Source organism: Lissotriton helveticus, chromosome 11 (assembly GCF_964261635.1).
Source record: "Lissotriton helveticus chromosome 11, aLisHel1.1, whole genome shotgun sequence".
NCBI lineage: Eukaryota > Metazoa > Chordata > Amphibia > Caudata > Salamandridae > Lissotriton > Lissotriton helveticus.
Window position 1 is genome coordinate 57,806,984 of NC_136072.1, and position 13,496 is coordinate 57,820,479.

Genomic DNA, 13,496 nt, shown 5'->3' on the forward strand with positions numbered 1-13,496 from the left:
ATGCCGGTCACATCATAAAATCCATATCATTTTAGTACTGCTAAAAACACATTAAAATATAGTCAGTCATCATCTGATATAGTATAGTTAAAAGGGAAAACTGGTTCAAGATCCCCCATGATAAGCTGTCCTTATTTTCATTCCATTTAAGATAAAAAGTGGAAAATTTAAACACAGGAAGGGGTCACCTAATGACGCCAAATGCTCGTTGCCACTTTATAAGATCTAATATTCTGGGAAAATAACAAAGGATTTAGATAAATTGCCCTGGGGTTCCGGTACAACTTACAAAATAATAAAAAGTGCAGGGTGCTCTGTTTACTCAGTCCATCGCAGGGACAGGGATATGTGTTAGAGGGAAAGGAACTCATGGAGGGAAAAGCAACAGGGTGATGCGCTATTCCACATTTCAGCCTTGTTAAAAAAAAATCAATGCTGTGCCATTTTTACATCGGGTCAATTATTGATGAGAATGGATTAATTTATCACAAAGACCCAGATATTCTTGCTCAATTCCAGAAGTTCTACACTATTCTTTACACACCGCAATACCTCCCATTGGATCATGAAATTCTATGGTAATTGTACTCAGTTCGAAAAATGGACTCCTCTCAAATAGATTTTTCAGATGTAGAGTAGAGACTGTTACTCAAATAGAACTTCCCCTTGGATTGCTCTCCCTCCAAAAAGATAAAGCTCCAAAGTCTGAGGGCTTCACAGCTGAATTTTACATACAGTTTTCCAAATTACTTCACCCCAAACTTGATACGTTGATTTAATCCTTTACCAACTCAGTCATCTCATCGGGCCCCTTTTTGCATGCCATCATATGTCTCTTTTTGAAAGAAGGGAAAGACACACCATTTTGCAAGAACTATAGACCTAGTTCTCAATTTAGATTATTAGATCTTCTCTAAGGCACTAGCTTTCAAGTTAAAGTCAGTTCTCCCTGACCTTTCAGGAAAGAGCAATCTGGTTTTGTCAAAGGAAGATATCTCTCAGATAATATTCGCTTGTTCTTTGACATTATTTCCAAATCAACTGGCATGTCTGAATCTATGTCAGCCCTTGTTTTAGATGCTGTGAAGGCTTTTGATCACGTTATTTTGTCTTTCCTATTTCATACTCTAGCCAGGTTTGGTAATGGCTAAAAAATCACTACTTTAATTTCCCTTCTTCATAGCTCCCCTCAGCCTGCAATTTGTGTTAACAATTTGACATCCTCTTATTTTACTCTTCCCAGATGAGTCCATAAGGGTTGTCCCCTCTCCCCTTTCTTTTTAACTTAGCACTAGAACCATTCCTGTCAAGGATCCGTCAAAATGCTGACATATATGGTTTCACCCATAACTCCCTACAAGTTAAATTAGCTGCGGACACTGATGATATTTTGTTATTTATTTCTCAACCTCATTCCTCACTACCCTTTTTCAAATCAGAAGTTTCCTCTTTTGCCTCTGTCTTTGGTTACAAATTGAACACCAACAAATAAAAAATTCACCTTTAGGGAGGATTTCTACTCCCCTAATTTTAAACGGCATTCTAAACAACATAAATATATTGGTCTCCAATTCACCAAATCCCTCACTTCTTCAGCCTCAAAAAATATTGACACCTGCATTCAGAAAATCACTTTCCTGACCAGTAGATGGCACTCTCTTCATCTGTCTTGGTGGGGTCGATGTGACACTAACAATATGAAGCTGGTTCCCTTCATCCTCTTTACTCTCTCTAACATTCCTCTCACTATCCCTCTTAAGTCGTATAAGAACATTTATTCAATACTGTCTTCCTTTCTGTGGAATAACAAAAAAACCTTGTATGTCTTGAGTCAATTTAAAACATTCCAAGGTTGAAGGTGGAGTACATTTCCCCGATTTTTCTAAATACCACAAATCTTTACAATTACGGCAACCCACACAGTGGATTGAACCCTCCTTATTATATACTTCATTTTGGGTTGATTTAGAATGCACATTTGCATCCCCTTTTTCATTTAACGAATTCTTAACATTCATGCGTAAACCTTGAAAGCATAACCCTCCCATTTTCAAAAACATTTTTGTTTGAACAACACTCCTCTATCTCTGTAGAACTAGCTCAGACACTTTTTGGTCTCCCAATTACCTTTTGCAGTAAGTTTAACACTCTAAAAAATAAAATTTCTCAAGCATGCAATAACTTCACATCAATTTCTACACCCATCTTCTCTACACCTTTACCTTTGGCTAATCTTTTACATTTACACACTAAGGGCTCCAACATCTATTTACACCTACTGGATATCTCCATTAATATTCGTAAATCTAATACAGAAGTGGCATAGGACAAGGGCTCTCTACCACTTTTCCCATATCTATTTGGAAACAGATTTGGATTAAGATTAGGAAATCCTCCCATGTGGCCAACACAACACAAACACTTGTTTTCATTTATAATATTATTTTCCTGAGACCTGAGTTCCTACATAAGATTAACCAGGACATCCCAGAGACCTGCTGGACTTATTCGATGCAATCAGTTGATTTGAAAAAACCTACTTTTTTACTTGTCCCTCCGGTTCTGCGTTTTGGTCACAGGTTTCATGCCAGAATAATTCTATATTTCATTTGAATATATCTTATTCGGATCACTGACTAAATATCGAAGGACAAAATATAGACTACCCAAAATATAGATTCCAAAATATCGACAGACAAAATATCGAATTCTTATCTCCAAACAGGTAAGTCCCAAAATATCGACCCCAAAATATCGTTTATATATATATATATACATTATAAAAATATCACATTTCTTAAAATTAATGTAAAATTAAAATAAAATTAAAAATAAATAGCTGAAATATACTTAAAAATACTTAAATTACCTTAAAATTATTAAATACCTAATTTAACTTATATAAAATAAATACAATCCTATCTGTTAAAACATATATATATATATTAACATAATATTAATAAAAAATACACAATATTATTACCGTAGGATAGCGGAGGTGTAAAAATTACTATTCCCACTTCTGGAAGTGCAACAGTAGGGAAAGCGTTGGATAGAGTAGGGGTAAAAATTACTATTCCCACTCCAAAGAGTGCAACAGTAGGGAAAGCGTTGGATAGTGTATGGGTAAAAATTACTATTCCCACTCCAGAGAGTGCAACAGTAGGGAAAGCGTTGGATAGCATAGGGGTAAAAATTACTATTCCCACTCCAGAGAGTGCAACAGTAGGGAAAGCGTTGGATAGCGTAGGGGTAAAAATTACTATTCCCGCTCCAGAGAGTGCAACAGTAGGGAAAGCGTTGGATAGCGCAGGGGTGAAAATTACTATTCCCACTCCAGAGAGTGCAACAGTAGGGAAAACATTGGATAGCGTAGGGGTTAAAATTACTATTCCTACTCCACACAGTGCAACAGTGGGGAAAGCGCTGGATAGCATAGGAGTACAAATTACTATTCCCACTCCAGAGAGTGCAACAGTAGGGAAAGCGTTGGATAGCGTAGGGGTAAAAATTACTATTCCCACTCCAGAGAGTGCAACAGTAGGGAAAGCGTTGGATAGCGTAGGGGTAGAAATTACTATTCCCACTCCAGAGAGTGCAACAGTAGGGAAAGCGTTGGATAGCGTAGGGGTAAAATTTACTATTCCCACTCCAGAGAGTGCAACAGTAGGGAAAACGTTGGATAGTGTAGGGGTAAAAATGACTATTCCCACTCCAGAGAGTGCAACAGTAGGGAAAGCGTTGGATAGCGTAGGGGTAAAAATTACTATTCCCACTCCAGAGAGTGCAACAGTAGGGAAAACGTTGGATAGCGTAGGGGTAAAAATTACTATTCCCACTCCAGAGAGTGCAACAGTAGGGAAAGCGTTGGATAGCGTAGGGGTAAAAATTACTATTCCCACTCCAGAGAGTGCAACAGTAGAGAAAGCGTTGGATAGCGTAGGGGTAAAAATGACTATTCCCACTCCAGAGAGTGCAACAGTAGGGAAAGCGTTGGATAGCGTTGGGGTAAGATTTACTATTCCCACTCCAGAGAGTGCAACAGTAGAGAAAGCGTTGGATAGCGTAGGGGTAAAAATTACTATTCCTACTCCAGAGAGTGCAACAGTAGGGAAAGCGTTGGATAGCATAGGGGTACATTTTACTATTCCCACTCTAGTGAAAATAAATTAATATAATTCACATAATCATCAATTAATCAATTAATAAAAATTAATTATCAATTAAGAATTAATTAATTTCCAATAAAAAATTAATTAACAATGTATTCAAAATAAATACCAATTAATTAATAAACATATTTAATTAATTATAATTAAATTACTTCCCACCCTATTCCCCTATAATCCCACAACCCGCTACAGAAAATAAATTAATTTAATTCACATAATTATCAATTAATCAATTAATAAAAAATATTTATCAATTAAGAATTAATTAATTACCAATTAAAAATTAATTAACAATTTATTCAAAATAAATACCAATTAATTAATTAACATATTTAATTAATTATAATTAAATTACTTCCCACCCTATTCCCCTATAAACCCACAACCCGCTACAGAATTAAACTACACAATAATTAAATAACATAAAATTAATTACTTAAAATATATTAAAAATTCGATATTTTTAATAAACTATATTATGTACTTCGATATTTTGACTGTCTATATTTTTAAAATCGATATTACATTACTTACCTTCAAAACGATATTTTTGATGTCTATATTCTGTCCATTCGATATTTGTCCATTCTATATTTTGGACTCGATATTTTGGTTTGTCTATATTTTGGATTCGATATTTTGACCATTTACCATCTTATTCTGTTTCTAATGTATTTTTGGGAAGTATTTCCGACATTTGGGTACATGTTTCATCTAACATGAAGACATTGGACCTATTGTTAGGAATTGCCTTTCGGCTAATCACTCGAAATTGGAAAGACTCTACGCAATTATCATCTAAAGTGTGATGGTATGCAGCCTGTCATAATCATCGACTTGACGCTGCATCATCAGTTCTTTGATCATTCTGCCATTGTGTCTTTTGGCCCTCCACCCAACCCCCTGGAGGTTCTACAGCCTCCCTGACTTCCCACTTCTGATCATCTTATTTTTCTACAAAGCATTTTTTATTCATTTTAACTTATATAATATACTTATAATCAGTCGCCATTTTCTTTGAATTATTTGCCTATTTCCCTCATTATTAACCCCCAACTAAACGGTTGTCTTTTGTTATTCTAATGTATTGTTACTTTTCTCTAAATAAACTCAATTTTAAACTTGAGAGTCTTACCCATCTGAGGAAGGAGTTCTGAGCACTGATGGTAAGATTGACAGCCTCCAAGAGCTGGTGGAAGATGGGATCCTCTATGGAGAATCGATGTCCAAAAACTACACCGGAAATCACATTGCACACAGTATGGACAAGGCTCTGTGAGGGGTCTATGGGATTCCCTAAACAAAAAAAACAATTAGTTAAAGGAGATAAGAAATGGTCCAACCCAACCTGAACCATGGCCCTAAACAAGGGAAAAATATGAAGTGAATAAGCAACTTGAATCTGATGGTAGGGAAAGTACTCACTGATTACACGGAGAATAAAATGATATGCAGTGGTCAGCACCTGGGCCTACCTACACATTTGCGCTATTTGCATGGACAAAGGGATTTGCAACGGTATGTCTATCGCATGAACACTTAACACATACACAAGGGCTTTTTCATGAAAAAATATAAGGGGAAAGTATACATATCCAACCCTAAATGTTGAGTTTTGTCTGTGGGCAGTTAATGGTAGAATCCTGTCGGACAAGCACGGTGCACACACGTATAAAAGAGTCAGCTGTCCATCCCGCATCGACTACATTCTTCTTGATGTGAGGCTTTGGAGAGTTTTGGTAGACATGAAAGTGGGTGAAACAACGGAGAGCGACCATAATCCTCTTTGTTCAAGCATGAACCCTCTGTGGAAATCATCTTACTATTTTGTGCGCAGCCCACCACCGTTCTACACCAGAGAGGTCCTTCCCTCCAATGACAAGAGATCCTTCAAAAATGGCAAAAGGTTGCTTTCTAAGGGATGTATGACGTTACAACGTATACTTTTACATCGCATGCTTTTACAACGTGGTTTTTACATCGCATACCTTTACAACGCATAGTGCTTTGGGGTGCTGGATAGTGAATAGTTTAATTTACTATTCCAACTCCAGTCCCCGTGGACACTAGGGAAGATGTTGGACAGTAAATTAAATGTATTCCCTATCCTAGAGCGCCCCCCCAGCGCAATGGGCTGTAATGGTTCGCGTTGTAAAAGTTGCGTCGTAAAGGCACTGCGTGGTAAAAGTTGCGTTGTAAAAGATGCTTCCACTTTCCAAGAAAACAAGGTTAAAGGTATTCAGCATGACCCATTAGTAATAACTTCCGAGCTCCAGTCCTTGGCTGCTAGCAAATGTGGAATGTCCGATGTAGCCAAGGCTCACTCTGGAAATTTCGTCTGCCTTAGCTCATACTTTTTAGCTCCTAGGTCAGAACGGAAGTCCAGCCTCTCATCAGGAGGAACATATTCATGGTACACAAAGGATTGTAGATGTGACCGATCCCTTCTAGCTATAGCAATCAAAGCTAAGAACGGCCCTCTGATTAAAGCATCTAGGAAGCGCAAAAAGGCTACCTCGCGCACAGTAAACATGGCTTGGGATGAATCCGGCTGGCAGCAGCCTAAGGAACCTGGTATTTGTTAGCGAGTGCACAGCCTGGTGAGTTATAAGTTTGTGGAGGGTTTATATAGTTAGTAGGTGCTCCTATGGTACCGTCTCCTGTCCATGTGACGATATATAACTTGTAGACCTAAGATGTGCTTCTAATTGGAAATTAGTTGCATCCCATAGGGCACACTGATAAATGAAATCCTTCTTCAAATTCAAACAATAAAGTTCATTCAAGAACGTTTTAGTTGATTCTTTGCATTTTATTCCATTGATTTAGAAATTGATGTCATTTCTTCATTCTTATTTGAAAATAAATTCACATTCTCAATATTGGCTCCAATGCATTTCGGGCCAGTGCCCTTCATCTGGGAGCATATCTACAATTGAATTAACATAGCTGATGATTAATACATAAGGTCATCACAAACCTGAACATTAACATATTGACGATATTCATGCGAAAACGATGTCATACTTAGTGAAAAAAGTGTCAAATGTGATGTGCACAACGTAAAGTGGAAAGCGTGGCTCACAGAGTTAAAACCACGCTTTTCACTTTACGTTTTGTTTGAATTTGAAGAAGGATTTCATTTATCAGTGTGGCCATTGGGATGCAACTAATTTCCAATTAGAAGCCTATCTTAGGTCTACCAGCAGCCTAAGGAAGCCAGCACAGCGAAGGACTCTAACAGCCAGATTCATCATCGGCATGTTTTGCGAGTCTGTAATAGCGAATAATAAGGAATCGCTATTACAGACTCGCAAAACGGGATTCATGTAGGAATCGCAATATTTATTGCGATTCCTACAGCTTCCTTATTTGCGAATAGCTAATTGCTAATCGCAAATAAGGAATAACTCCCCATTCATTCCTATGGGCCTAAAGGCCCATAGGAATGAATGGGAAGACATATCAATGTGCGGATCGCTAATAGCGATTCGCATTTTGATTTTGCGATTTCAAGGGTGCAGGGGTGTCCAATGGACACCCTGTTGCACCCCTGAAATGACATTGGATGCTGGTGTTACGCACACACATGTCCTTGGGACAGGTGTGTGTGTAACATACAACTTAGAAAAACGCACTTACGTGCATTTTTCTAAGTTTCCGCTATTTACCACGAGGTTTGACTTCGCGCTAAATAGCGGCCCAAATTTGCGCATTCGCAATTTTTAAATGTTTCAGGAATTGCATTTAAGGAATCTCAAATAGAGATTCCTTAAATGCAATTCCTCGCAAATTTGCGAATTCTATTATTGCGATTTTTGTATTTGGGATGATGAATCCCAAATGCAAAAATTGCGCTCGCAAAGGGCCAGATTCTCAGAAACTGGCCATTTGCGAGCTGATTTCACTTTGATGAATCTAGCTGTAAGTCATTCTGGTCCTCAGTCACCTGGGGTAGTATTTCAGGAGCCCGATCACCCCCTAACTTTATCACTGATCAGGAATGGTATGAGCACTTTTGGAAGCTCTATACAACCTCTGGAGACATGCCCACAGGGAAGGCGGCTGACTTCTACTGCATCCTTGCGGAGGATGCTTTTTTCACCTCGGGAGAAATAGAGGCCGCAATAGGCAGAATAGTGCGATCCAAAGCTGAAGGCCCTGATGGCAGACCGGGGGATCTATTTTTAGCTGACATTCCAAACTGGACCCATTATATTTTAATCTTGTCCAATGCTAGTGGTGCCCCAGTCCCAGAGTCTTGGAAGGGCGCAGAGGGGGTCCCAATCTATAAGAAAGGAGCTAGAGATGAACCCTCAAACAATAGGCCCATTAGCCTGATCAATGCTCTACAGAGCGTCATCTGCAGAGTTGTGCTGCTAAAGATATCGGCATTCCACCACCCATCCTTAATTTGTAGTTCGGCTACACGAAGGGAACTACACACAAAATCAGATGGGGGGATGAAGGGCCAACTGATCGATCACATCCCAGTAAGTAGGGGAGTTCTCTCTATATGAATGGAGTGGTGAGCTTTCTGCAAGAGATCCAGCAAACGCTCCAACCTTGGGGGGCGACAAGGTACAGACCCTCTTGTTTGCAGAGAACGCCCTGCTGGTGTAGAAGACCCCAGAGGGGTTGCAGCGGTTACTTAGCAGATTCCTCTCCTTCTGCGACACCAGGGGGTTGGTTATTAACACATCTAAAACCACATTTTTGGCCTTCAACCTCCACAAGTCCTACAATGGCAGTCCCCTGCTAGGTGGGACTCTCCTGGAAAGAGTTGACACCTTTGACTATATTGGTGTTCGACTCTCAGACAAAATGTTGTGGAAGCCCTACCTAACTAAGATGCTGTTGGGCCAGACGCGAGTAACAGGCTCACGGGGAAAGGAGCATCGCACTTCACTGAGCAGGCCGGTAGCCCCAGCCCTTCAGGTCTACAACGCAAAGGCTGGTAGCACAGCTCTGTATGGTGCAGAGCTGTAGGGATTTGACAAGATCCATGATCTTTGTAGATCCGGGCATACATTTTTAAGGGATTTAGTGATGCTGCCCGAAAGATCCCGCTCACTCCCCTAATGCTCAATATGGGTAGACTTTCCATCGGTGATATAGCGAGGTTTCACCCGCTGCTTTTTTGGGCTCGCATTAGGCGGACACCAGAGCTCCTACCTTATGCGGAAGCTCTATCTGAGGTTATTCGGCTAGATACAAGTAATAAGGTAGGCTGGATCACCAATGCTAGAAAGCTGATGTTTGCACTAGGACTTCAAGCCCAGTAGGCCAAGCAGGATCCACCGAGGAAAGACGCTCAATATATTACTAGGAATGGGTGGATCAGCAAGAACTCAGCAAACCTAACATGGGGCGATGAACTGTAAAATTCCATCTCCCCAAACAGAATAGACACCTGGAATCTTATCTAGACATAATCCAGGTCCCTCCGGACAGGATGTTGTACATCCATTTTAGGTTTGGAACACTTCCTGTCTGCGAGACAACAGCTAACTGGCACCCACGCAATTCAACATCCAACATTACGCCAAACCGAGGCTGAAATGGCTAACACCGATAGGCCTGCAACTGGGCACACGGAACCATCAGGTCACCTTGTGCATTTCAAGATCAGACTGTAGACCACATTTTCTGCTTGCGGAGTGTCTAAGTTCCTAAGCCATGCACGGCTTATAAGACGGAAGGCTCAGTTAGGAATGTCATAGTATCCCCCAGGATTAGGACTACACATAAGGGCTCACTGGGTGGCATTTTATGCTTTTAACCATACGTCAAGCACATGCACTTTAGTGCTTTTTAGCCTCTTTGCAATGTTGCCCCACGGATGGTTGGAATAATCAATAATAAGACACCCAGGGTATTGGGAACAGGGTCCAGCTGTATAGACCAAAAAAGTGAAAGCACTGTGACGTTTCTTCTTCTTCTAAACATATTTGTTTTAAAGTATGTTTTACTACTCTATCGTTTTAAAGTGGTTTATATCATTGTCAAATTTCATATTGCTCTGTTGCAACTGTGCATAAGTTGAACTATCTGCATGTGTTTAACTGTAACAAGCTATTGCATGAGTTGTTTATCTTTATATCCCGATTCTATTATTCTAACAGTTTTTTTTATAGCTTTTATGACACAAACTGGTGAAATAAAGCTTATACATACATATTTAACTGACAACCTAAAGAAGAGCACAAAATATTCCTGAAATGATTGATACCATCTAATAATGCTCTCTACAATTCCCTATGGGATAGAGAGGGATTTCTAAATATCTGAATTAATTTATTCTTCAGTCATGTCCTCTGTTCTGTATTGAGTTTAATTAAAGACAAATCTGAGTAGTTCATTTATCAAATGTTTCCTAAAGTGCATGTAGTTGGGTTTGAATCTCTGATTATGGCTGAAATCATTCCAGAGTTTGGGTCTGTGTATGACCAATGATGGGATATAAATTCAATATATATTGATATTGGCCTAATATATACAAAATAACCTTATAACCGCACATCAGTATTACCTTATCTTTATTGTATTTCTATAGTTGAGAATGATTCACTTTGATATCACTTAAACCTATTGACATGACCGAAACCACGCTGTTTCGTTTCTCTGTTTCAAGTACGGTTTCCCTGAAACCACGTGATTACGTTATCTGTATGAAACGATGATGGCTGGCTTAGCTGTCTGCTCCATTTGATAGTTTGTAGCTCAGGGAAACCCAAGGTCACACCTGCCCTTCTTGTGGGATGCGCACATTCTAGCAGAGCATGTACCTGTACTACCCGGGCTACAGATAGACCGGGAGGCACCTCACTGACCTGCCCCCGGAATAGCTTAGGCCTAGGCTGCTAGCAACTCAATTGTGCCGTATATGGGTATTCCTCTTGGCTCGCTGACAACTTGTATCTTTCCTTGTAAGGTGTCATTGTGAGATGTATGAAACGTATATACGCTTTGTATCTTATGCATGTAGTCAGTCTCCTCTGCGCACCTCTGTGGGTCGTGTAGACCGAGGCTCCCCTGTCAGGGCTTGTATTTGTGGAATAAACGATTGAACCTTCTCCATTGCCGACTGAATTCTTGTTAATACTATTGGTATATGGGCTATTGGTGAGTATGGTCCATTTGTATTTATTTTGAATCCTTCAGTTGGCAACTCCGCCGGGACTCCGTGTTGGGGTCGTCTCCTCCCGTAAACAGGAGTAAAGGGACAAGGAGGTGTTCTGGCTGAGTGGGTGGACGGAAAGAGGATCCTGATTTGAAACACCCGTTTGTGGTACGAAAACAAGCAACTCCACTCTCGAGCCCAGTATCCCTCCCAGCTGCTGAAGACCCCACGCCGGAGTCCCACGGGCTTAACCCGAAAGAAGAACAGACTGCGCCGGTCTGTCTAGGTGTCGGCAGTGGAGAATTCGCAATCGACCTGAGTGCACCAGGTGAGTGATTTGTCTTGGTTGGAGTGGATACGGAACACTTGGAGGAAGTGTTTCCTTTTGATGACGGTTAACTGTTTCTGTTGGTGGCAAGGGAAGCCGGATCACAAGGGAATTTGTGGGTCTGACGTTGCGGCACAGTGGCTGTTCGGACAGATACCTCACAGACTTGTTTGGTGAAAACTTGAGATTATACTCAGTGCCTTAGCGGTGTAGGGCGTTACTCGCTCGGCCGAATCCTCTTCGGGAAAGCCCTGGGAGCAACTGGGTAAGCCAGGGTTTCTGGAGCTAAAAACCCAGTCGCCCGGCCTAACCAGAACAGGACCATGGGATGGCCTGTAAGAGGGTTCGTGGTTCGCCTACCAAGTGATCTCAGAGCAGTCTAGGGACTGCTTCTTTGTGTAATTGATCTATTGGTCTGGAATTCTGTTGAATCAATTCCCCGAACGAGAGTCGACGGGCTCTGTTCGATTTGAAGACGTCATTTGCATAGAAAGATAATACGAAAGAGTTATGCCTTGCACTACTTTACAGCACTTTATACGTACAGATGAGATGTTGAAGACTGAGTGATGAGAGGGACGCGTCCGCATGTGAATGAGATTTTTAGCTTGTGAATAGGAGTGTGCAAGTATTATCATGCCTTGTTTTAGTAAAATATGTTTTGGGTGTTGCTGTCGGCGAGGTACACGGCTGGAAGAAAAACAGCCGGCCCCTCCCGAAGGCAGCCCTAGCTTTGATTTGTATGTCAAACATGGCTTACAGCCGATTCTATTTAATACACTCTGGCACAAATATACCAGGGATAATTCGGATTTGCAATGGCCTCTAACGGGGTCATTTGATGAACAAAAAGTAAATTATATACAGAACAAATTGTTTATGAAAAGAAGCCGTCAGTTGATGTTTGACTCCTTGAACTTATGGTTGAAGGAAGCAAAACGACGACGAATTAGAGAAGAGAAGTTGAGGAAACCTAAGGCAGGACAGACCGTCACCCAGAAGGCTGTGGCTTATGACAAAGGAAAGGTGGAAGAAAATATTGTACAGATGGATAGACGGTTCCGTTTGGAGACAGACAAAAGTTATGTAGCACGGCCAGAAACGGGAGATGAGTTAGAATAATTATTAGAAGCCCGTCCGCCTCCCCCTTATGCTCCACGAGGCTTATACCCAGCAGTACCTTATGAACGGGCTGATCAAATAGGAACTGCACCATCTCGAACACGGGGGGAGCGGTCGCAACGGCCCCTGTTGATGGGTCAGTATGAAATGCATTGCTTTCCCCACCTACTCTTCGACCAACTACCTCACCCTTGATATCTTTACAGCCGGATGCGACTGCTCCTTCTTCCTTACACCCTTTGTTCCTCTCCCCTCCAACTCCGGTTGCTTTTGACCCCAGGAATACAGTCTGTTCAGATGCCACATCCAGGCGACCGGTATCTGACTTGAGTGATCAGCGAGCTTATACACGATCGCTATTGGGTGCGGAAGAAAGGAGAGCTATCATAACTCAAGCATCCCAGTGGATGCGGAACGTTATTTATACTTTGGAAGACATTTGGAGCACTATGAAAGATTATGAACCAGTCGCACAACAATTGGCCTTAGAGAGAATGGCGATCCGTCTAATATCGCTGTGGGAACAGTGCTTTGAGGAAGAACTGCCACCTCAAATACTGCGCGATATAAGGGATCGAGCTCATAAATTTCATTTACAATCAGATGAAGTATATCAAAATGTGACGACACTTTTGCATTATCGGGAGCGGATGCTCCGAAAGTATGCAGATTGGGGAGCACAACACCCCATGAGAGAAGTACATTCTCTCTTTTTCCCTGAAGTACCTGAATTGAAAGACGCTAATAATGT

General features: G+C 40.9%; 1 protein-coding gene across 1 annotated transcript in view; it reads right to left on the reverse strand.

The window, feature by feature from the left end:
• The window catches only part of LOC144790708 (cytochrome P450 2J2-like), a 111,109-nt gene that overhangs the window by 80,375 nt on the left and 17,238 nt on the right, over positions 1 to 13,496 (reverse strand). The window contains exon 2 of the mRNA XM_078665428.1: positions 5,332 to 5,468. Coding sequence (XP_078521554.1) covers positions 5,332 to 5,468 — 137 coding nt within the window. The remainder of the gene's footprint in view (positions 1 to 5,331; positions 5,469 to 13,496) is intronic.